The following is a 26,852-nucleotide window of genomic DNA, read 5'->3' on the forward strand; positions in this document are numbered from 1 at the left end:
ATTAGAATTACAACCTTGCTTAATTGCCTTGGCTTTTCTGGGGGAAGGAGGAGGTAGACCAGAGGAAAGGTGAAGAAAGAGGTAGTTGAACTGAACATGTCATCTTTAGTTTACCACAAAACACTCTGTTAGGTTTGTAACAAAACCATCAATGATAATGATGTTGACAGGTTGTCAGGAAGCCTTACTGTTTAAACTAGTTTGGAACTGGTGGCTTTGTTATTTGTTTTGTGTGACACATGTTTTTCTATTAGAGTTCTCCTTTATGAATGACATATTTTAGAACAATGGAAAAGGTAAAAATGTCCTAGAGGATAGAGAGTAAAATACCATTTGTCAAACTGAGGAGCCTGAGGACATTTAACAAAATGTCTATATTGTAATTGCAAAGCAAAAATAAAAGTAACAGCTTGAAATACAGATTTTTTTCATTTTCCTGTGACTTGTCTACCTTATTCTCTACTTTAAAAACTTTATTCACTACAAAATGACTAATGAAGCGTTAAATTGCATTATAAGGTATTCAGTCAGGATAGAAGTAAAGTAGTCCACAAAACACATTTTCTGTTAATTTTACCTTTGGGGAGCAAAAAAAATATTTTGTATATAGTGAAAATGAAGTGTAATTTATGACTCAAACAGTTTTTCAGAATGTTTCAAATATCCAAGTCATGATTTCTTCTGTAGCTTTGAATGAACACAAACTCTTTTTGAGTAGTTTTTCAATAACTAGAAAAATAATCTGTTTCATTTCTACTCTCAGTGTCAGAAATGAGAGGTGAGGAAGGGTTCCCTCCACTGAGCCCTGGTGCCTAGTGAAAGGGGGATTGCAGGCAGTCACAGCTTGATTCAGGTTTTCACTCTTGGGAGACACTTTAAACCTGAGGTCTGAGTCCTGAGAGGTAGAATTATTCTAGGTCGGTGACAGTAGACTGCAGCTTGGTAAGAAACATTAAGAGATTTGGATTAATATATACAATTTAAGATATTTTAGAGTTTTCATGATTGTCATAAGAGGACCTATACATGTTGTGGATTTAAATTAAACAAATTCTAAGATGGAGATTTCAGACCAGACCAAGCTACACCATCACAATGCTGACAGAAGGGAAGGCTGCGTGTCACTCAGTTTCCTTTACATCTTGGACTAGGTATGTCATGGGTTTCATCTCACCCATTGGCATCTGGACCATGTGAGGGGTCCCTACCATGAATTTGCTGAGATGGTAAAAATCAGACTCCACCCTTGATTAAAAAGAAGAAACTGCCGGGACACAAAGGAACCTTGGGGTGTTTTAGGGTTACTTGGCCTCAAAGGACGTGTCCCAACCCACACTGTGTTTCTCCTTATGGGCTTTTGTTTGCTCCTTTTGACATTTTGCTTTGCTCTCATGCAGGTTATATTCTGAAAGTTGTAAAAAGTTATACTTTTCCTCTCCAGCATACAACACTACTATTTCTTTCATGCGCTTCTCAACTACTTAAACTGGGAAATATGTGTATGTTGCAGATAGTCCACTGACCATCTCTACCCAAAGAACAACATACATTGGAATTTTGTTCACCATAGTTATTGTATATTTGTGAGGACATATACCAGTAAATTAAAGAGTTGTGGTTTTTTTGTTTTTTTTTTTAATATTCTACCTACTTAGCTGAAATGGTATACTAAAAGAGCTATCCTGAGTTTTCTTATAAAAGTTAATGGCAGATGTGATTTAAGTAACCCTTAAAATTAGTAATTAGATACTTCCTATAATCATTTCAAAGCTCTTGGGCATTTATAACCAAGAGCATGCACATTGTGGAAATTTGAGGAAAGGAATAATAATGAGAAATCTATGGATTTTAGTTTTTAATAATCCTCAAATTTGTGGTAAGAGACTTTCTATTATCCTTTAAAAACTGTAGGGCATATAGCAAAATGATCATTCTGTGAATTTGAGGAAAGAAATGATAATGAGAAATTTGATTTTCGTAGTTTATTTTGAAGATGTCTATTAGGCTTCAGAAGACTTTAGCTAAACCTGCTTATTATCTAACTGCTTCCTAAATCATTTTGTATTTTTTTGCATAAATACTAAACCCCAGCACATAGCCTCATAAAGGGACAATTTCCAGACCATCACCTAGAACAGTGAATTCAAATGAAAAAATCCAAAGCCCTATTTGGGAAGATAATTAGAATTCAAGTATTAGTGTTAGAAATACTAGTAACTCCTATTTAACTGAGATAATTAAAACCTTTGAGACTTCCATCTTATTTACAAAATTATCTAGGGGCACAATAAATTTAACTTTATATAGGAACAACTAGATATAATATAAAAACCAAACTAGGTCAGAATGCTGAACTATAATAGCAATTATTGATCAAAGCATTAGGCTAATGTTTATCAAGAGAGTTTTTGGAATAGTCCCACATAATTTTTATTAGTTGTCGTTCTTACTGATTAAAAGGTATATTGCATTGAATATGTTTATCATCTTGCACATTTTACTTCATACCTATTGAAATCTTATTTTCATCTTCATGTTAAGTGCACTTCATTGCCACTTTTTATTAAATTGTATGTATTATCCAATCTTTGGTTTACTGCCTACAAATATTTAATACACTGTGAAGCCAGATGGGGTTGAAGTGGAGGATATGGACTAAGACAACTCTCACATCATGTGGAATTTCCCAGTTTTTTTTTTTTTTTTTATTAGTTCCTTTACAGGTTAGTTTCTTCATTAAGTTAAGGCTTAAGCATTAGCGGTTATCTCCCTTAAAGAGGTCTTCAGAAGATTCTTCCTACTGAAAGAAACTGGGAACTTCTAGGCCTCTTAAATTTTTTTTTTTTTTATAAATTTATTTATTTTAGTTGGGGGCTAATTACTTTACAATATTGTAATAGTTTTTGCCATACATTGACATGAATCAGCCATGGGTTTACATGTGCTCCCCTTCCTGGACCCCCCACCCACCTCCCTCCCCATCCCATCCCTCTGGGTCATCCCATTGCCCCGGCCCTGAGCCCTTGTCTCATGCATCGAACATGGAATGGGGTTCTGTTTCACATATGATAATATACATGTTTCAATGCTATTCTCCCAGAACGTCCCACCCTCACCTTCTCCCTCAGAGTCCATAAAATTGTTCTATGCATCTGCGTCTCTTATTCTGTCTCGCATAAAGCCCTTGCCTCTCTCAAAAGGTTGATAAACACACAAGGCTTCAGGGTCCTACATCTTTTCCAACACTGACTCCTCCACAGCATGCCTCCTTGTCTCCTTAATTTCCTCCATTATTCCCGTGTTCTAGCCACCCAGGATGGGGCCTTCTTTTAACACACAGTAAGCCATTTGCCCTCCACTGCCTCATTTTTAAGGCATGGCGTTGTGTTTTTCATCTTTGCATACTCACTTTCTTCACTTAGTTATAGTTCCTGATGCATGTGACACAACTGATACTAAGGGTTTAAAAAATGAGAAAAGAGTGATGCCTTTTTTCCTAGTGCTGTTTGAAAAAATAAGTGAAAAAGCTATAGTATAAGTACACAAATAAGAGAGAAATGAAATCTTCCCTTTTAAAAATTATACTGCTATTTATTTATAAAATTGAATAAATGAATCTGATGCTTATGAAAGTAAGGAACTCTCAGAGGTTCACAATACTGGGCAAATTTGTACTACAAACTTTTCTTCACATCCTACCTCAGTCATGAACTCCAGGTACATATACTTCATTGTTGTTGTTCAGTCACTAAGTCGTGCCCGACACTTTGCGATTCCGTGAGCTGCAGCACATCAAGCTTCCCAAATACACTTCATTACTGACTTTTAATGGCTGTAAAATTTTTGATTCTGATCTTGCCTTTCTTATGAACGTTAAGGAGAGGTTTATTACTCAAAAATGCCTAAGGTCTTACCTCTCTCAAAAGGCTGCTTACTATCTTTCGTTTTTTCTACTGAACTATGGCAGTATGGCATAAGAGAAATAGTTCTAGATAGGGCAGGAGCAGGAGTTGAATTGTTTCATTAAGTAAGTAATCACTTCATTAGAGCTCATTTTCCCTAATGCTAAAGGAATTCCCTCCTGTGAACAGTGAAGAAGTTTAATTCCATAATTGTAAGTCAAGAAAAAAAAATGCTTATTTAGATTGAGAACTATGACCATTCTCCGTTAAAGAGGATTGACTTGCAAATACATGGACTTTCCATATAGCCTTTATTTCCATCTTATTTGCACTGATCCTTAATTCTACCCCTAGAGAAGAAGGAAGCAATTCGAGTTTCATGTACCTTTGATCAGTTTTATTACTTGTTTTGTATTTCTGATCAGAGATTTGGACTGTCCACCACACTCCACTGTCCATGGGATTCTCCAGGCAAGAATACTAGAGTGCGTTGCCATCTCCTTCTCCAGGGGTTCTTCCCGACTGTACCTCCTGTGTCTTCTGCATTGCAGGCTTTTGAAAGATTCTTTACCCACTGAACTATCAGGAAGAAAACCATCAGAGATTTTTAATCAGACAAAGAATAGTCAAAATGCAATTTGAAGATGTATTTCTGGATTCATTTTTCATATTGTTTGTTCTCCTAATTGGAATGGACCAATAAGAGTAAAACAAATCTTTTGAAGTTTAGATGTGACATTTCCTGTGTGCTATGTCTCTACTTGTGGTAATGGTCAAGCAATGGTTAATGATGCCTGATTAGGATAGTTCAGACTTAATGATTATACTCACCTCAGTTACAAATCATTGAATCAAACAAGAACACACAGCTAGTACACTCATCCATTTATTTAGAGAAAAACAAGTAAATCAGTTAACTTTAGTGGTAGATACAGCAGCTGTTATAAGAAAAAAAGACATTTCTGAGCACAGAAATAGCCATTAATATAGCCAGTGGCATAACTATACTGTTGTTTCTCTACAATTCTTGATCTTATATGCAATCTTAGTCCATTTTCATAGTTATTGGTCCCATAGGTTTTAGTTTATGTTTAGCTACTATTTAGAATATATTTTGTTAATGACTTCTTAATTTATAGTTTCTGCTCACTTGATGAAAATAAATACTTCCTCAGTGTTTTCTTTCTCCCAAACTAAAGTGTCTCTCTTGCACCTTACATCCCCTTTCTTCTTGTCAAACTGGGGCTGGCTTTGACTGCCCGCTGCAGAGGATGTCTATGTGCTGGTGTGAATGATGTCTGTAACAACCCCATCCAAGTACAGGCTTCTGCTTTTACTGTCTAGTTCTTTAGAGCATTCAGATCTTCAATCATAATGAGCATTTTTAAACAACCCTTAAAGCACAAGTCAAACACAGTTAAAAAGGTTCCTTCATAGCTTTATTCATATAAATAACAAGGTAGGAACAAACCCCAAATATTCCATACTTCTTTGGAAATTAGAAAACTAAAAAACCTTGTGGCAAAAATGTGTTTGTTTGCATTTACTAAACGTCATTATACATTCTTGTGGTTCTCTTTATTAAATAGTATTAAAAATAGGATAAAGAAATATAATTTGGGAAGTTTAAATTGTGTTTCAGTTCAGTCGCTCAGTCGTGTCCGACTCTTTGCAACCCCATGAACCACAGCACGCCAGGCCTCCCTGTCCATCACCAATTTCCAGAGTTTACCCAAACTCATGTCCACTGAGTCAGTGATGCGATCCAGCCATCTCATCCTCTGTCGTCCCCTTCTCCTCCTGCCCCCAATCCTTCCCAGCATCACGGTCTTTTCCATTGAGTCAGCTCTTCGCATGAGGTGACCAAAGTATTGGAGTTTCAGCTTCAACATCAGTCCTTCCAATGAACACCCAGGACTGATCTCCTTTAGGATGGGCTGGTTGGATCTTCTTGCAGTCCAAGGGACTCTCAAGAGTCTTCTCCAGCACCACAATTCAAAAGCATCAATTCTTCGGCGCTCAGCTTTCTTCACAGTCCAACTCTCACACCCATACATGACTACTGGAAAAACCATAGCCTTGACTAGACGGACCTTTGTTGGCAAGCAATGTTTCTGCTTTTTAATATACTATTTAAGTTGGTCATAACTTTCCTTCCAAGGAGTAAGAGTCTTTTAATTTCATGGCTGCAATCACCATCAGCAGTGATTTTGGAGCCCAGAAAAATAAAGTCAGCAACTGTTTCCACTGTTTCCCCATCTATTTCCCACGAAGTGATGGGACCAGATGCCATGATCTTAGTTTTCTGAATGTTGAGCTTTAAGCCAACTTTTTCACTCTCCTCTTTCACTTTCATCAAGAGGCTCTTTAGTTCCTCTTCACTTTCTGCCATAAGGGTGGTGTCACCTGCATATCTGAGGTTATTGATATTTCTCCCGGCAACCTTGATTCCAGCTTGTGCTTCTTCCAGCCCAGCGTTTCTCATGATGTACTCTGCATGTAAGTTAAATAAGCAGGGTGACAATATACAGCCTTGACGTACTCCTTTTCCTATTTGGAACCAGTCTGTTGTTCCATGTCCAGTTCTAACTGTTGCTTCCTGACCTGCATACAGGTTTCTCACGAGGCAGGTCAGATGGTCTGGTATTCCCATCTCTTTCAGAATATTCCAGTTTATTGTGATCCACACAGTCATAGGCTTTGGCATAGTCAATAAAGCAGAAATAGATGTTTTTATGGAACTCTCTTGCTTTTTTGCTGATCCAGTGGATGTTGACAATTTGATCTCTGGTTCCTCTGCCTTTTCTAAAACCATCTTGAACATCTGGAAGTTCATGGTTCACGTATTGCTGAAGCCTGGCTTGGAGAATTTTGAGCATTACTTTACTAGCGTGTGAGAAGAGTGCAATTGTGCGGTAGTTTGGACATTCTTTGGCATTGCCTTTCTTTGGGATTGGACTGAAAACTGATCTTTTCCAGTCCTGTGGCCACTGCTGAGTTTTCCAAATTTGCTGGCATATTGAGTGCAGCACTTGCACAGCATCATCTTTGAGGATTTGAAATAGCTCAACTGGAATTCCATCACCTCCACTAGCTTTGTTCGTAGTGATGCTTTCTAAGGCCCACTTGACTTCACATTCCAGGATGTCTGGCTCTAGGTGAGTGATCATACCATCGTGATTATCTGGGTCGTGAAGACCTTTTTTGTGCAGTTCTTCTGTGTTTAGCATTCATGAAATATGCTTCTACATTAAACTGTATCAAAACATAGGAAATTAAGAAAAATAAATCTTTGATAAGGAAAATTAAACTTCTAAGAACTTATTATTTTTCAGATATCAGCCATTTAGTTTCATCAACCTTATTAAGTATCAACACACAAACAAATATACATCAGTTATGCACAAGTCCCTCCCAATAAATCTGATGAACATTTTTAAATTTAATGTAACTCGACTTTTCAGCAGCAATTAACACCATTGAACAAACTTACTGTCTTGATTTAATTTTTTCCCTTAACTTCCAGGAAGACATGTGTTCCTAGTTTCTTCCTCCTCTGCCTGTCATTCTCGATATCCTTTGCAATCTCTTCATTGTAGATTTATAAAATAAAATTTTAAATCTATCTGGTTTTGATTCTTACACACTTTTATTTTTTGATGGATATTTCCTCTACAGTTTATCTCATTGACTTATGAGATATACACCAACTGGGTTTTCCTTTAAGCCTGTCTCTCACTGTTTTGTAACTCATGAAATGCATCATGGTCAATCTAGTTTAAAAGCCAGAAACACAGGAGTCTCCTCATACCTTGCACTCCCTCACCCTACAAATTCAATCCATTATTAAGCCATATCAGTTTTACTAACTAAACATTGCTCACTTCTCTCCACATCTCTCTAGTTCTGACACTTTAGTGGACCTTTTCCTCTTGCCTACACTGCTAGACTAATCTCCTAACTGGTTTCCAACTGTAGGTTTTGCACACACCCTACTCATCTCAAGTCCCAGTCTGAGGTTATTTTAAAAAGAATGATGTCAGCATACAATTCTCTTGCTCAAATACTTCAACAGATTCCAGTTGTTAAATGGATTAAAAAAATCTTTAGCATGAAAAATATGGCCTTGATGTCACTGTCCCCTCTCACCTTCCACCTTAATCATTTTAATAAAATAATTTTTTTTCAGTTGGAGGATAATTGCTTTACAATATTGTGTTGGTTTCTGCCATATATCAGCATTAATCAGCCATAGGTATATGTATGTCCCCTCCCCCTTGAACCCCCTACCCCTCTAAGTTGTCACAGAGCACTAGATTTGAGCTCCCTGTGTCATATAGTAAATTTCCACTAGCTATCTAATTTTACATATGGTAATGTATATGCTGCAGTGCTGCTCTCTCAGTTTCTCCCACCATCTCCTTCTCTCTTTGTGTCCATAAGTCTGTTCTCTATGTCTGTGTCTCCACTGACACCCTGCAGATAGGTTTATCAGAACCATCTTTCTAAATTCTGTATATATGTGTTAATATGAGATATTTGTCTTTCTCTTTCTGACTTACTTCACTCTGTATAACACGCGCTAGGTTCATCCACCTCATTAGAACTGAATCAAATGTGTTTCTTTTTATGGCTGAATAATATTCCATTGTGTATATGTACCACAACTTTTTTATCCATTCATCTGTCGATGAACATCTAGGTTGCTTCATGTCCTGGCAATTGTAAATAGTGCTGCAATGGACATCGGAGTACATGTGTCTTTTTCAATTTTGGTTTCCTCAGGGTATATGCCCAGTAGTGGGGTTGCTGGGTCATATAGTAGTTTTATTCCTAGTTTTTTAAGTAATCTCCATATTGTCTTCCATAGTGGCTGTATAAATTACATTCCCCCCAACAGTGCAGGAGGATTTCCTTTTCTCCACACCCTCTCCAGCATGTATTGTTGTAGATTTTTTGACGATGGCCATTCTGACTGGTGTGAGATAATACCTCATTGTAGTTTTGATTTACGTTTCTCTAATAATGAGGGATGTTGAACATCTTTTCATGTGTTTGTTAGTCATCTGTATATCTTCTTTGGGGAAATGTCTGTTTAGGTCTTCTGCCCACTTTTTGATTGCATTGTTTGTTTTTCTGGTATGGAGCTGAATGAGCTGCTTGTGGATTTTGGAGATTAATCTTTTGTCAGTTGTTTCATTTGCTATTATTTTCTCCCATTCTGAGGATTATCTTTAATCTTGTTAGTAGTTTCCTTTGCTGTGCAAAAGTTTTTAAGTTCAATTAGGTCCCATCTTAATCCTCTGCTTCTGCTTTCCAGGAACTCTGGTCTGCTTTACTTTTAGTTCCTAATCTTCTACCACAGGGCCTTTATATGTGCTCCTGTGTAACTGAAACCCTCTCTCTATCACCCTCTCCAATCAGTATCTTCGTCTAGTTAATTCTAACTCCATTTTTTAATCCAGCACCTCTTCCTCAGTGGAGCCTTCCTTGTTCCATACATCGCCCTGTGTATCTCTTTCTAATACTGTAATTTGACATTTCTGGGTGTGATATTTCTTAAATTATCATTCATTATCTGTCTCTCATTAAACTCCAAAGTCAATAAAGGTGGGGATGCTATCTATCTTGTTCCCTGTTTCATATCCAAAATCAAGTACACTGCCAGGTACATGGCTGCTCAATGTGTATTTTGTTGGGTAAAAGAATATACATTAAATTTCCCACCCAACCTCATGTGATCCATCAATCAGAGGTCCTGGCTTCCTGATAGCACAGACACAGGCCATTTTGAGAAGGTTATGGGGCTTTTGGCTAAGGCAGTGCTGCTTTTGTCTGAAGTTGAAAGAGCAGGGCAAAAAAAAAAGAAGGACAACAAAGGAAAAAATCAAATGAATATAAAATGATGAGACTAATTCTATTGTTTGACTTGGAAGCTACCATCTACAACAACTGAAGAGAATAATTCCCAAAACTTTTCAAGAAATCATGGCCTCATTTTGATAAAGCTTTTTTGAAAGACATTTCTTTGAATGGTCTAACGCAATATTTGTTTTAAAGCTTCCCTCAGAATGGGAGTAAATAACTGCAAACAAAACAACTGACACAGAATTAATGTCCAGAATATATAAGCATCTGATACAGCTCAGTATTAGGAAAACAAGCAGCCCAATCAAAAAGTAGGCAGAATGCCTAAACAGATATTTCTCCTAAGAATATATACAAATGACCAATAAACACATGAAAAGATGCTCAACATCACTCATTAATAGAGAAATGCAAATCAAAACTACAATGAGGTATCACCTCACAGCAATCAGAATGGCCATCATCAAAAAACCTACAAATAATAAATGCTGAAGAGGATGTGGAGAACAGGGAACCCTTCTACACTGTTAGTGGGAATATAAACTGAAATAGCCATTATGGAGAACAGTATGGAGATTCTTTAAAAAACTAGGAATAAATCTACCATATGACCCAGCAACCCTACTACTGGGCATATATCCTAAGAAAATCACAATTATAAAAGACACATGTACCCCAGTGTTCATTGCAGCATTATTTACAATAGCCAGGGTGTGGAAGCAACCTAGATATTCATTGACAGATGATAAAGAAGATGTGGTACATATATAAAATGGTATATTACTCAGTCATAGAAAAGAATGAATTAGTTATATGACCATTCTAGCGAGGTGGATGAACATAGGTCCTGATGTACAGAGTGAAGAACGACAGAAACAGAAAAACAATTATAGTATATTAACACATATATATGAAATGTAGAAAAATGATACTGATGAACCTATTTGCAAGGAAGGAATGGAGACACAGATGTAAAGAATGGACTAGTGGACACAGTGGGGGAGGGAAGGAGTGGGACGAATGGAGAAAGTAGCATCAATATATTTACAGTATTATGTGTAAAATGGACTGTTAGTGAGAAGTTGCTGTATAACACAGGGAGCTGTCTGGTGCTCTGTGATGACCTAGAGGGGTGGGACGTGGGGAAGGGAGGGATGCTCAAGTGGGAGGGGATATACCTGTAATTATGACTGATTTCCATTGTTGTATGGCAGAAAACAGCAAAACATTGTAAAAAAATGTCAAGAAGGAGTGGACATATGTATACCTATGGCTGATTCATATTGATGTTTGACAGAAAACAACAAAATTCTGTAAAGCAATTATTCAATTAAAAACTAAATAAATTTTTAGGGTCCAGAAATAAATAAATTTATAAAAAAAACACACACACACACACAAAAAAAAAAACTAAATAAATTTTTAAAAACACCCTTATTTTGTTTCATATGTAACAGTGCATGTATCTGCATGCTAGGTCGTTTCAATTGTGTCTGAATCTTTGCAACCCTGTGGACTGTAGTCCACCAGGCTCCTTTGTCCATGGGATTCTCCAGGCAAGAATACTGAAATGGGTTGCCATGCCCTCCTCCAAGGAATCTTCCCAACCCAGGGATTAAACCCACATCTCTAACATCTCTTGCACTGGCAGGTGGGCTCTTTACTGATAACACCACCTGGGAAGCCCATATTTAACAGTAAGGTGTTACAGAATGATTGCTAAAGGGATGTAAGGGTGAGAAAAGACATGGTTCTTATGATTACTCTACCAGATGCCTGCCATAGAAAAACTTTGTTATTTCATTTCTTTTTTGTTTCATCATTAATTTCATTAAATATGTTAAGTCTGTTCAAGTTTGATCAAATTAAAGTTTTGAGACTTTTTTGACCTTATGTGAGGGAGGGGTCAAGTCAAAAAATTCAGCACAGTCAAGATTCAATCAGTAGTCTAGAAGAGTATTGTTTTTTTTAACTTTTATCAGATTTCCTTCACATAATAATGATGTTTATACATTTTTCATGACTGATGGAGATGACAGAAACCACTAATTGTTCACTAATATTTCTTTTTCTTTCTTGTATGGTAATATAACTGGCACATGACCACCCAGGTAATTATTACACTTACTGACTCCCTTGCAGCTAGGTGTAGTCATATAACTAATTAATGGTCAATGGCATGTCAGTGGAAGTGATTTGTACAAATTTCTGATCATGTTCTTAAAAGAAGGATGCAGTCATGCTGTCCCCATTACTCACTTTTTTCTGTGATTGACTGCAGTGCTAACAAGGGAATGATTTGTGAACCATCCAAAACTATGAAAATGATATGCAGCAGTGAAACAAAATAGAGCCTGGATCCCATAATCAAGGAGCCAGGACAGCAGCCCCAGACTGCCTCATGCCAGATGTTTATGTTAAAGAGAAATGGGCTTCTGTCTTGCTTTAGCCTCTGATGTTTTAGATCCATGTATTACAGTATAAAACCTACATTCTAACTAATTTTAAAGATAAGTGTTACTTAATTGAAAAAGAGAAACTAAATTATTTGTTCAGACTTCTTTCCCCAAACTAGCCTTTGCACTTATTTTGTTCAGTCAGTGCAAAGGCTAGTTTAGGGAGTGAACTATCCTCATGAATAGATATGCACTTTTCTAAATCACAGTGATTTTATTTCATGTGTTATATCTGAGGGCTCACATCAAAATATTTATTTAAACTCCTAAGTAATTCTGTTGGGTAAGTATTATTAAGGCCCACAATTAATGAATCCTGAAGCAGGCATTTCAACAGAGGTTTCTCAGATCTCAAAATATATTTTCTTCTTGGTATAATTGCTTTCAAGTTATTTAAAGATATTCCACAGCCACATGAATACCTAATCAATAGTAAATACAAACTATTTGAAGGAAGTGTTAGATTGCATTGTCTTATACTCTTAACATTTATTTTTGCATATGTGGTCATGACATGTTAAAATTCTTAGAACTGACTCACTTAAAACTTAGAAAAATTAATTTGACAAAGGAAAATATCTTTTTTATCTTAGCCCAATTTACTAGTTTATTCTTTTACATTAAGTACTTGAAGTTGAATACTCATAAAATAAAAAGCAAAAGCCTTTTTATAACCAGAAAATATTTGTTCTGTTTTCTATCATTCTCTTTACAAGCTGTAGGAGGAAATTTTGTTTAAGATATGTAAACTATGTATCAAATTTTCCTTTAAATGTCTATTTTGGCTGGCTTTCATAGCACACATTATGAACAATGGAATAAACGAAGTAATTCTTATTTTCTTTTACTAGAGAAACTTAAGGAAACATAGAAATTTGTTATAAGAAAAACAAGATGTTTTTAGTTCAACCATTGACTTTCCTTTTAGATACCTGAATGTAAAATGCTGCATATGATTTATTTTGTCTCCTATTTTGAACATTTCAAAGCCTTCCAATGATTATTTCACTGAAATCATTTCTCTTGTTAATTAAGATTCTTTACTACTACTGTATTTCTCTACCAGATTTTAAAAAATAACTTAGTATTCTGTAGTCAACCATAGAGGTTTCTTCATTCAACATCAATATTTTAAAACCTTTTTCCTTGCCTCTTGTCTGCTATTAAAGATGAGAAGTCTAGATTTTTGTATTTTTAACCACCTTTGTAGTTAGATATGGGCTTCGCAAGTGGCTAAATGGTAAAACAACAACAACAACAACAAAAATGCCTACCAATGCGGGAGATGCAAGTTTGATCCCTGGGACAGGAAGATCCCCTGGAGGAAGAAATGGCAATCCACTCCAGTATTCTTGCCTGTGAAATCCCATAGACAGAGGAGCCTGGTGGGCTATAGTCCATGGGGTCGCAGAGTCAGACAATACTGAACCCCTAACACTTTTATTTTGCTTTGTGTTACATAGGTATAGGTTTCATCCTTTCTCTTCACTTCTAAACAAGACTTTTAGAAAATACAAAAAGGCTTGAACCACTTTATTATTTGAGGTATCCAAACTATTGAAAAACGAAGAAAGATAGTAACATCATTTTTTTCAACCCAATCATTTAATTTCTGTGACTTCATATTGGTAGTCTATCTAATTTACTTGGAAATCATTTCAAAAGTCTTTAGTAGATATTTTTGTTCCATAATCCTCTCTCCACCCCATGGCTTTTGTTCATTGGCCTACTTTCTTAGCTTTAATCATCTAGGTCACAAGTCAATTTAATCCCAGCCATTGCTTCACAAAACACAGTTTAAAAGAATGGTAGCCTTTGCAGTCGGTTATGTCGTTGGTAGTACTAGACCAATAGCTCCTCCCAAAATGTTCAGATCATGGAAATAAAGTTGATATATAATTATTTTATATCTACAGGGGAAAAAATAGGTCAAGATGAATATTCACCCTCACTTTGACACAGACAAAGACTGTTTCATTTCTGACCCTTAAATTGAAGCATCAGATTCATCATTTTATCTCATTAAAATGAAACATATATTTTAACAGAATTTATTATTGAAACAAATTTCAGTGTTATCATTGACTTCCTATAAAGCTCTTCTAAAATTAGTATTCAAGTAAATTAGCTCATGTAAAGTGAATGAGTGAAAATCACTCAGTCATGCCCAACTTTCTGTGACCCCATGGACTATACAGCCCATGGAATTCTCCAGGCCAGAATACTGGAGTGGGTAGCTTTTCCCTTCTCCAGGGAATCTTCCCAATCCAGGGGTCAAACCCAGATCTCCCACATTGCAGGAAGATTCTTTACCAGCTGAGTCACAAAGGAAGCCCAACCAAAAGCAAAGCCTTATTTCTTGCATTCATTTTTCTATTATTCTAATAACTGGCTTTTTTCCAAATCCCTAATATTTTGTATTATTTTTTAAAAATTGTAAGTATTATTAAAGGTTACCCAGTATTTATTCCAGTCAATAATTTTTATTATATTGCACTAAGATAAGTTTATTTGTAAATAATTAAACTAACAAAACATCTCCTTTTCATTTGAAAACAGAGTGACATTGACGAACTTGATGATATTCTCGCATCCACATTCAAACATGAGATACCATACTATGAATTCCAATCACTCCAAACTGAAATCTGCCCTCAAAAAGAATGTGAGTATTTTCCAACTGCATCAATTATTCTTTTTGTCACATTTCACAGTGTTTAACTGCTTAATAAATATTATAGCAAAGAATATAGACTTGCTGATGAAATGTTTTCAAAAACTCCCATCCCCTCATGAGAGAGCTGGTTTTTATTCTAAGGAAATATTTGGATAATGAATGAGGAAAATTGTTCATCATAGCATTATTTATAATAACCAAAAATGGAAATAACTCAGTCCTTTAAACATAGGTAATTGGTCAAATAAATTTTGGTACATATGTTAATGCAACCATCATAAACAAATTTTATTATAAACTGATTTGCTGACTGGAGTGATGCTTTGACTTATACTTAATTAAATAAAAGTAGGATATATGGCAGGAGATAGAGTGTGAGCCTATTTTAAGAGGTACATATGTTTAATAACGTATGTTTGTGTGTATATATATATAAACGTACACACCCATATATATATGTATATATACACAATAGTCTGGACAGATATGCATCTGCTAACAGTTATGCATGGGTTCTGCTCTTTCATGGATTACATTTTTTCATTTTGCTAAATCTGTGTTTTCTACAATGACTTCATATTATTTTTATCATAGAAATATACATGTACATATATATAAAGGAAAATATATATAGGAGCTACTATAATAAAAAACTACTTCTAAATGTTATCACAAGCTCAGTAGCATGCATTGTTTATTGCTTATTCCTGTGCTTTGGTTGACACACTGTTTCTAATACAGTTTTATGCTCAGTATGTGCCAAACACAATGATGGAGATGTAATGGTGAGTAAGACAGGTATGGCTACAGGATATGAGAGGTCTCCTATAGGTATACTGTAGGGCTGATGAGCAGAGGTTTTCTTTGGTAGAGTTTCTGTGCTGTTTGAAATAGTTTTATCATCAGGCTGTCAGGCCTGAGGGAAGCAGGAAGAAAAGAGTAGGAGCCTTAAGACACAACTGATTATGATTCACCCAGATGTTCTAGAACGTGCATCATGTGTGGTAAGGTCACACTGTGGGGAAAGGGCAGTAGTAGGCTGCCTTTGAATAATGGTACTCTGCTTTTGTGAGAGTAGTGCACACTTATTTTTATTTCCCACATACATTTTAACAATATACAGTTCACTTACAAAAGTTAGACATTACGTTGGGATAGAAAAGGAACATGACATGATCCCTTACTTAAGATACTCATCGTTTAACTGGGAAAACAAGATATTATGTATGTAATCATAGAAAGGAAAAAATGTGCTACGCTTCATGAAATTGATTATATTGGCAATAGAATTTTAGAGAAAAGCTATATTATTTTTCAAGATGTGTTTCCTAAAGGAAGTAGGATTTTACCTAGATCTTAAATGATGTGTCTCAATGAGAAAAGAGAAAGAAAACAGGAATTCTAAGGAAAAGAAAGTGTATGTAAAGGTATGAAGATGACATGATGACACAATTTTTACAAATTCCCTAAGCATTATATTTAAGTTTGTGAAATGAGAATTGTGGAGTTGGAGAGGATAGGATGGCTTTGGTCTCTCATTTATAGATAAACAATTCTAGGTAAGTTTGAAAGTGCTTCTTAGGGTCTCATTCATGTTGAAGGATATGAATTTTAGAGTTGGAAAGGATGGAATAGACTTGGTCCTTTATTTTTTTTTAGGAAAAGGATTCTTTATAGTTTAAATTGAAGCCCTGATAATGTGGATCTGATTCAATAGGTATGGGGAATAGTTAAGCTTCTGCTTTTTAAACAAACTTCCAGGTAAAACTGATGTTGCTAGTTCTCAGACCTTGAGTATCAAAGGTTTAGAGCAGTGGTTCTGAAGCTTGGCACATATTGTAATTAGCTACAAAGCCTTCAGAACATCCTATGCCCAAGCCACACCCCCAAATTAATAAAGAATCTGAGTGGATTCCAGCTATCAGTACTTTTTCAAGTTTTCCAGGTAATTCCAGTGGGCATCCAAGTTCATCAGTTCTCAATTGTTTCACTGTATCAATATTGCGGACCTGCCATATAATTCATCTTCATATTGATCTTTGACACCGAGAAAATATTACTCTCTTTATTAAACTTTATAATTTATTAATTAGAAAGTTAATAGCATATGAAAAATGTGAGCCATTATTAGACTGCAATGATTATTTTGTATTTGGAAAAATATTTTTATGAAACGATTGCACTTTTGAAAAGAAGCTAAAAATGGATACTTCAATATAATCTAGGTAATTCATTCAAAAACCATGTTATTGGTTATTGCTAGGTGGCAGAGCTATTAAACCTATAACAGAAGCAAACATAACACTAGGCTCTAATTCCTAGTGGAAGTACAACATAACATAATACAAATTACATAATAAAATATGCAACATAGACATGAATATGGCTGAACTTATGTTTTGCTTGCCTCGTTGGCCCTATAATCTTGACTCAGTGTCACCTTCAAAATATCTGATCTTTAAGACCTTGCACCTACATTTTCTTAATGTTCAGGGTGAAAGGATGATAAGATTTGAGAAGCCTTTTATACATGGAATGGAATTAATGATATGTTGTTGAAGAACTTCTATAGAAACACCACTAGAGATATATGTAGCATAGTTCTACATAGAAAGAAATGTTTTCACAAATGAGAAATTGCTAATCTTACTCCCTGAAAAGAAAATTAGGAAAAAAAAGAAGCAACATCAAAGGTATTTTGCAAAAAATATTTTTAAGTGTTTTCCCCAAATATGAATTTCACAGTGCATGAAGTTGTGTATACCTCTGTAGTTTTCATTTTAAATCACCTGAATAGAATATAGGGGCAATGAAGAAATCAATGCAAAAGAAAAGAAATTGGGAAGATTATTCCTCATTCTGACATGAGAAGTAAAGGTGATAAGAAAATAATTGTAGTCATGTAAACACTTCAAAGTAGTTGCACATGCATCACTGCTAAAATAAAAACAGGAAATTAGGAACAGATTTACACATAACACATGATCGAAACTTGTAGTGACTGAGTAAACTGGAGTTTTGGCATGTAAATTGCCTGTAATATTATAGCTTCTTCCAGTTCATTTTTTTGATAACACAGCCTCCAAGTATAGATTTTTTCATATATCCTCCCAAGGATATCTTTCGCATATTCTGAAGTAAATTTCATGAGCTGAAGATTTTGTTGTTGTTGTTCACTCAGTTGTGTCCAACTCTGCAACACCGTGGACTGCAGGACTCCAGGCTTCACTGTTCTTCACTATCTCTCGCAGTTTGCTCAGACTCATGTCTATTGAGTTGATGATACCATCCACCTATCTCATCCTCTGTTGCCTGCTTCTCCTCCTTCCCTCAATCTTTCCCAGCATAAGGATATTTTCCAACGAGTGGACAGTTTGCATAAGGTAGTCCAAGTATTGGCACTTCAGCTTCAGCATCAGTCCTCTAATGAGTGTTCAGGATTGATTTATTTCCTTTAGGATTGACTGGTTTGATCTCCTTGCTGTCCAAGGAGCAAGAGTCTCAAGAGTCTTCTCCAGCACCACAGTTCAAAAGCATCAATTGTTAGGCACTCAGCCTTCTTTATGGTCCAGCTCTCACATCCATACATGACTATCTTTTGTGTATCATTACTAAAAACAAAAATAAACTCTCATGAATTCTTAGAAGTTTAACACACTCTGCTTTATACTAGGTACTCTTCTAGATGCTGAGGGAAAATAGAAGAATGTGAGATAAATAAATAAAACCCATACACTCAGAGTTCACCCAAGAAAAAGGAAGAGAAAATAAAATCACAAAAATTAGTATCACTAATATACTGTGTTTTTCTCTACTAATAAGAGCTAATGCTTGCATATTATGTACTCTGCGTTAAGAATAATTCTAAGAACCTCTCTTACTTTATATAATTTAATTCCTCTCAACAAATCCATGGCAGGTACTATTTTCAAACCTGATTTACAGATGAGGCATTGAGAGTTTCTATCATTTGCTCAAATGGTGGCAGGGCTGGGGTGAATCCAGTCAGCCTGCACAGGTTATTAACTACTCCTCGGCCACTGCCTCCCTATCCACTGTGACAAGCTGTGGCTCTCTGAGGCACAGGAGCCCCAGAGAAAGAGCGACAGTTGGAGTTAGCTTCTCAGGCAGATGACCTTACTGAAGAGGAAAGGTTATGAATTATTTGTGCTGAATTATTTAAATTTATGGCTTTAATTAATAATTTATAAAGACAAGTTTGAAACTATCTCAGATACTCTTTATGGTATTTTTTGCAATCCCCCAAACATAGTGATTTTTGTTTCATAGAACATTTTTTCTTCAAATCACCACTTTTGCCTCTGAGGGCAAATGCTGTCCTTTAGGAAGAGGCCCTGTCCATTTTGTTCATGAATTTATTCCTAGTGCCTGAAAGAGTCTCTAGTACTCAGTAAATATTTACTGTGTTAATTTGTTGATGACAATGAAGCTAACCATAGGTTAAAATCAATAAAACTCTGGGAAGCATTAGGTACTCTTGCCTGGAAAATCCCATGGATGGAGGAGCCTGGTAGGCTACAGTCCATGGGGTCCTGAAGAGTCGGACACGACTGAGCAACTTCACTTTCACTTTTCACTTTCATACACTGGAGAAGGAAATGGCAACCCACTCCAGTATTCTTGCCTGGAGAATCCCAGGGACAGAGGAGCCTAGTCGGCTGCTGTCTATGGGGTCACACAGAGTCGGACACGACTGAAGCAACTTAGCAGCAGCAGCAGCAGCAAGCATTAGGTATCAGGCTAGTATTATTTGAACTGCAAAAATAAAGAGCCCTTGTTTATAGGAATATAAGGCAGCTTATCTGGCTTCCCAGTGGTGCCAGTGGTAAAGAAACCGCCTATCAATGCAGGGAGACATAAGAGATGTGGGTTCGATCCCTGGGTTTGGGAGGTCCCCTGGAGGAGAGCATGGCAACCCACTCCAGTATTCTTACCTGGAGAATCCCATGGACAGAGAAGCTTGGCAAGCTGCAGTCCATAGGGTCACACAGAGTTGGACATGACTAAAGCAACTTAGCCCGCAAACAAGGCAGCTATTTAGAATATCACTTTCTTTTCTTTGCCTCTGTTTTCTTTCATCTTCTACCTCTTATCTATGGCATCTGCCATTAACAGAATGAAAAATTGTCATATGAGCCTTCTGAATGTGCTGCACTGAACTATATGGTGACTCATGCTCAGTCATGTCCGACTCTTTGCGACCCCGTGGACTGTAGCCCTCCTGGCTCCTCTGTCAAGGGAATTTACAAGGCAAGAATACTGGAGTGGATTGCCATTCCCTTCTCCTGAACTATCTGTGCTCAAATGATTGAGACACATATGTTCATCATCTCTGAGCTGACACACAAAAAATGTAGGTTTTTTCAGGGTCAAATGTAATACGTTTAAATCTGTAAGTTTATCACAGGGCTAGGGAAAAACATAAATACTATCCATTAGTAACTGGTAATAAGAAATAGTCTCTGTAATATTCACTCGTTTTATTAAGAAAAATGCACACATGGGTTAGCCTTGATTACACACATACACACACACACAGCAGAAAGGGGTTTTTTTCTTTCTTTTTTTAATTATAGATTGAATAAGTTAATCCTTAAGGAACTCCCTGTTACTTTTGCAGCTGTTGTACAATGATAATTTTCAAACCTAGAGTTTCTATCCTCTGAAATGCTTGACAGGTCCAGAAATCCCCCAGACCGCCCAACTACTAACCTATCTGGAAACAGTCTTCATTAAGGGACTCCTTTGCTCTCTGGGTTTTGCCTTTACCAAATAGTTACAGAATATCTTTTTAGTGTTACTGCAGGTGTGAATATTCACCATGTTTAGAACTTGTTTTTTATGTCTTGTTATAGTTTACCAGAACCACCTCAGTCATTTCCCTCATTGAGTTAGGATTCTCCAGAGAAACAAGATCAAGGGTACGTACTAAGAGAGAGACAGTAGAAGGTTTACTTTAGGGAACTGACTCACGAGATTGTGAGGCTAGCAATTCTGAAATCGGCAGGGCAGGCCAACAAGCTGAACCTTCCAGCAGAAGTTGATGTTACAGCCTTGAGTCTGAAGGCAGTCTGGAAACTGAATTCCTTCCTCTTTGGTAAACCTCAGTCTTTTCTCCTAGGGCCTTCAACTGATTGGGTGAGATGTGCCCACAATATGGAGAGTAATCTGCTTTAAAGTCTTTTATGTAAATATTAATCACACCTAAAAAATACTTTCACAGTAACCTCAAGACTGCCCACGGTAACCAAGACAGTTGACTCATAAAATTAACCATCACACTCACCATCCTTTTACTGTTCAGAGGTCAGCAGCTCTAAAAGACTGTAGTTTACCCACACACATTTAGGGATCCCCCAACAACCTGTTTGAAAAATCTTGGTCGGTAGATTTGCAAAGCAACTGTATCCAGTTGATAGAAAAATTTCTCAGAATATCCTATCCTGGTTTAGACAATAAGAATGTGTTGGTAGTGTGGTAACAGCTATCATTTGTGTCAAATGTGTAATATTAACTCTTGGTCAAGAAAAAATAGATACTGCTGAGAGTGTTAAGACATTTTGAATTGTAGAATTATTACCACTTTCTTGTTTCATGAGAGTGCCTTTTGATTTAACACCATTTGTTTAGTATAGTAAGCGAAATAATTGCCTCCTAATGGCATTCACTGGAGAAGAAAATGGAAACCCACTCCATTATTCTTGCCTAGGAAATCCCATGGACAGAGGAGCCTGATGGGCTACAGTTCATGGGGTCACAAAGAGTTGGACATGACTTAGTGACTAAACAACAACAACAACAAAGATATTCACATCCTAGTCCCTAGATCTGTGAATTTGTCACCCTAAATGGCAAAAGAAACTCTGGGACCCTATTTCAGAATACTTCCTCTTCCACAAAAAAAAAAAAAAAACTGTTTTGTGGTGATTATTAATGTTTAGTGATACAGGAGCTAAGTTTATAACCAATATGCTCCATTCAAAGACACATATATCTAATATACTTTAATGCCATATAATTAGGCTTCTCCATGACAATGAAATGTTACCTTCTCTAATGAATACCCCTTCTCTTCTACCTCATAAGTTTGTAGCTATAAACCTGAATGTTATCTTAAATCCAACTCTTTCCTTTGGAGCCTGAACAGCCTTTTCTTTTGAGTGTCTGATATCTCAGTCCTTGTGCATTTTTACTGCCACGTCTCTAATTCATTCAGGCCATCAGTTATTCCTCCTTCCTCCTGAAAAAGTTTCCTAGCAGGTTTCTCTAAAATATTTTACCCTTCTTTCCAGCCATCCTATATGTAGATGCTTCCCTAATCATTCTCACATTTAATTTATATTCTGCCCATCCACTACATATGACGATACTCCCAGAGCTCTAACCAGCCCCTTTATTGCCCAGAAAAATTTCCAAGATTACTTCCCTGCCTTAATTCACTTTTATTATCAAAATTATTTAATTTTTTTTAAAGAATAAATCAGGTTCTCAAGACCATAAGAAGTCCTCAAAAAATACCAAATTCTCCTAACGAAATCTCACACATTTGTCAGATATGTTGATTTACCACTTGGTAGCACACATTCTTTGGCTTTCTGTGTGAAACCCATACAAAGAACAGTGGGTAACTTTCTACCTGGAAAGCACGACCTGGAGATAGAGTAACTAGACCTTTGATCCCAACCCAGCCCATCTTGTTTCCATACTCTTAGTGTTCCAAGTCCTGGATCTTTCTAGACTCTTTCTTGGCTTCTTTCTAGGTTCTTGGTCCGTTTGCTGTTCAGAATCAGAAACAAACATATTGGTAATTTTCAAAAGGTATTTTTTAAATGAACATAGGAACAAAATACAATCACACATGCATATAAATAAAGTCTCTAGAGAGATAACAAACTGCACCAAAAAACTTTAATATTCCATTATTTCCCTTATGCGCTTAATTTATGGTATCAAGATTCTAGAAATACAGTAATCTCGGCAGTATTATTTTTTTGCCTGCAATTCTAAATAGGTTATGTCTACTCTTTCAGCAGAATAGGAAGAGTGACACCTCATATGCTGCATATGTGCTCCTCCAAAGCAATCAGATTCATGCTCTGTCTTATAGATCCATAGAAATAGTAACATTTCATCTGACTCCAAACCCTATGATGAAAGGAATAGGAATGGAAATCATTACCTTTATTCAACTTTGCAAATATCATCTTTACCCACTTAGTTGGTATCTGATTAGCATCCAGGGAAAATTACCCTAAAACCATCCGTGGCATGGCCTCTAGCCCAGAAGAATAGCCTAAGTCCTACGATTCTGACCCCAAACTTATAATTTTATAAATAAAGAAATAGAGGTCCAGGGAAATGAAAGAACTTTCATAAGTACCACAGATTTAGTGACTGAGCTGAAATTAGAAATCAGATCCCCTGACGTTTTATCTTCTCTGGTATGTGCTTCATTGTTTTGTCCATCACACATTGAGGGAATAAAGATTTACTATTCCAGATAATGATTTAAGAGAACAGAGGATTACATGCATGCACTTCCAGTTTGCGTATGCATCTTACTTTAAAAATTTTAAAGCTAACCCTGGGCATATTCCCATTTTATTATTCTGAGAAGCTAGGTTAATCTTTTGAAAGCTTTGGTTTGAGAACTTCAATCTAATTATTGGCTACCTTTTATAGGGATTATCTTGAACTGTTAGAAATGGCTCAGCCTAAATAAATATGTGACTTGATTTCTTTACTAGGTTCCAGGTCATCTCTTTATTTTTATTTCCAAAGCAAATGAAATTGAATTTTTGTTGGAAAATTCCTCTACCAGACATTTAATTCTGCTCTTCTTAAATTACCATTTGAAAGATTGAAACAACTGTAAACTGAAAATTTATTGTCAGGAAAAAAAGTTAAAAGCAATTTGGCCACACCCTAGTGTGAGTTATGGCTTTTTTACTTATACCTTGAAGGGAAAAAAGTGGAAGCAGTGATAGATTTATTTTCTTGGGCTCCAAAGTCACTAATGGCAGTGCCTGCAGCCATGAAATTAAAAGACTCTTGCTCCGTGGAAGGAAAGCTATGACAAACCTAGATTGCTTATTAAAAAGCAAAGTCATCACTTTGCCAAAAAAGGTCCATCTAGTCAAAGCTATGGTTTTTCTGGTAGTCGTGTATGAATGTGAATGTGAAGTCATGTCCAATTCTTTGCAATCCCATGGACTATACAGTCCATGAAATTCTCCAGGCCAGAATACTGGAGTGGGTAGCCATTCCCTTCTCCAGAGAATCTTTCCAACCCAGGGATTGAACCCAGGTCTTCCCCATTGCAGGTGGATTCTTTACCAGCTGAGCCACCAGGGAAGCCCATATGTATGTGAGATGGACTATAAAGAAGACTGAGCACTAAAGAATTGATGCTTCTGAATTGTGATGCTAGAGAAGACTCTTGAGAGTCTCTTAGACTGTAAGGAGATTAAACCAGTCAATCCTAAAGGAAATCAACCCTGATTATTCATTGGAAAGACTGATGCTGAAGCTCAAGCTCCAATACTCTGGGCTCCTGATGTGAAGAGCCGACTCACTGAAAAAGACCCTAATGCTGGGAAAGACTGAAGGCAAAATGGAGAGGGGAGTGGCAGAGGATGAAATGGTTACACAGCATCGCCTAAATGGACATGAATTTGAGTGAACTCTGGAAGATAGTGAAGGACAGAGAAGCCTGGCCTGCTGCTGTCCATGGGGTCACAGAGTTGGAAATAAACAGACTTAGCAAATGAACAACAGCAATAGAAACAAACAAAGAATCTTGATTAAATGAAAATTGCCATGAAATGAAATAGATGTATACTACAGATTAAGTATACTCTAAAAGTTTTTTTTTGATATCTTCTTAACAGTGGAAACAGTGTCAGAGTTTATTTTTTTGGGCTCCAAAATCACTGCTGATGGTGATTGCAGCCATGAAATTAAAAGACGCTTACTCCTTGGAAGGAAGGTTATGGCCAACCTAGATAGCACATTTAAAAGCAGAGACATTACTTTACCAACAAAAGTCTGTCTAGTCAAGGCTATGGTTTTTCCAGTGGTCATGTATGGATGTGAGAGTTGGACGGTGAAGAAAGCTGAGCACTGCAGAATTGATGCTTTTGAACTGTGGTGTTGGAGAAGACTCTTGAGAGTCCCTTGGACTGCAAGGAGATCCAGTCAATCCATCCTAAAAGAGATCGATCCTGGGTGTTCATTGGAAGGACTGATGTTGAAGCTGAAATGCCAATACTTTGGCCACCTCATGTGAAGGGTTGACTCATTGGAAAAGACCCTAATGCTGGGTAGGATTGAGGGCAGGAGGAGAAGGGGACGACAGAGGATGAGATGGTTGGATGGCATCACCGACTCGATGGACATGGGTTTGGGTAGACTCCGGGAGTTGGTGATGGACAGAGAGGCCTGGTGTGCTGCAATTCATGGGGTTGCAAAGAGTCGGACATGACTGAGCGACTGAACTGAACTAAAGAATCTATTATTTTAATCTAATAGGTGAGATTAATAAACTATTTACAAAACAAATGCTGTGAATTTAAGAAATGATAAACTTAAGATCTTTAGGTCTCATAGGACTTTGGCTTCTGATGGGCAGGGAGTTGGGAGGAGCGTTCTGGATGGGGAACACATGTAAACCCATGGCTGACTCATGTCAATGTATGGCAAAAGCCACTACAATATTGTAAACTAATTAGCCTCCAACTAAAATAAATAAATTAATTTAAAAAAAAAGATGTACAACAACATAAGAGTCTACTATTCTTACTGTGATAGGAATAACAAGCAAGATGATCTTCAAAATCATAGTAGCTTTTTTAAATACAGCAGAAAATGAATGACAAAAGAAATCTGAACGAACTAAGTTCCAGGAAAGAACAAGCCCTTCACGATAGAGAAGCAACTCATAACTTCCTTCATCCCTTACAGAGCAAAAAGACAAGAACTCACTATAGATGAGGAGTAAAGAAAAACCAGCTGAATATTTAGCAAATATTTAATGGCTATACTTAAGCAAGTGTGATGAATGAAAATCCCAAAGTGCTGCAGGAGTTGCTTGTATATTTTTGAGATTAATTCTTTGTCCGTTGCTTCGTTTGCTATTATTTTATCCCATTCTGAAGGCTGTCTTTTCACCTTGCTTATAGTTTCCTTTGTTGTGCAGAAGCTTTTAATTTTAATTAGGTCCCATTTGTTTATTTTTGCTTTTATTTCCAATATTCTGGGAGGTGGGACATAGAGGATCCTGCTGTGGTTTATGTCAGAGAGTGTTTTGCCTATGTTTTCCTCTAGGAGTTTTATAGTTTCTGGTGTTATGTTTAGATCTTTAATCCATTTTGAGTTTATTTTTGTGTATGGGGTCAGAAAGTGTTTGAGTTTCATCCTTTTACAAGTGGTTGACCAGTTTTCCCATCACCACTTGTTAAAAGAGATTGTCTTTTCTCCATTGTATATTCTTGCCTCCTTTGTCAAAGATAAGGTGTCCATAGGTGCGTGGATTTATCTCTGGGCTTTCTATTTTGTTCCACTGATCTGTATTTCTGTCTTTGTGCCAGTACCATACTGTCTTGATGACTGTGGCTTTACAGTAGAGCCTAAAGTCAGGCAGGTTGATTCCTCCAGTTTGATTCTTCTTTCTCAAGATTGCTTTGACTATTCGAGGTTTTTTGTATTTCCATACAAATTGTGAAATTATTTGTTCTAGTTCTCTGAAAAATACCGTTGGTAGCTTGATAGGGATTGCATTGAATCTATAGATTGCTTTGGGTAATATACTCATTTTCATTATATTGATTCTTCGGATCCATGAACACTGTATATTTCTCCATCTATTTGTGTCCTCTTTGATTTCTTTCACCAGTGTTTTATAGTTTTCTATATATAGGTCTTTTGTTT

The 26,852-nt window shown here is 36.6% G+C and overlaps 1 protein-coding gene across 2 annotated transcripts in view; it reads left to right on the forward strand.

Moving 5' to 3' along the window:
- Window positions 1-26,852, forward strand: part of BANK1 (B cell scaffold protein with ankyrin repeats 1) — a 320,374-nt gene that overhangs the window by 110,960 nt on the left and 182,562 nt on the right. For both annotated transcript variants that reach the window (XM_081597071.1, XM_081597082.1), the window contains exon 6: window positions 14,786-14,891. In XM_081597071.1, the coding sequence (XP_081453197.1) occupies window positions 14,786-14,891 (106 nt within the window). The remainder of the gene's footprint in view (window positions 1-14,785; window positions 14,892-26,852) is intronic.

The sequence above is a fragment of the Giraffa tippelskirchi genome, chromosome 1 (genome assembly GCF_054371585.1).
Source record: "Giraffa tippelskirchi isolate mGirTip1 chromosome 1, T2T-mGirTip1v1.2.pri, whole genome shotgun sequence".
Taxonomy (NCBI): domain Eukaryota; kingdom Metazoa; phylum Chordata; class Mammalia; order Artiodactyla; family Giraffidae; genus Giraffa; species Giraffa tippelskirchi.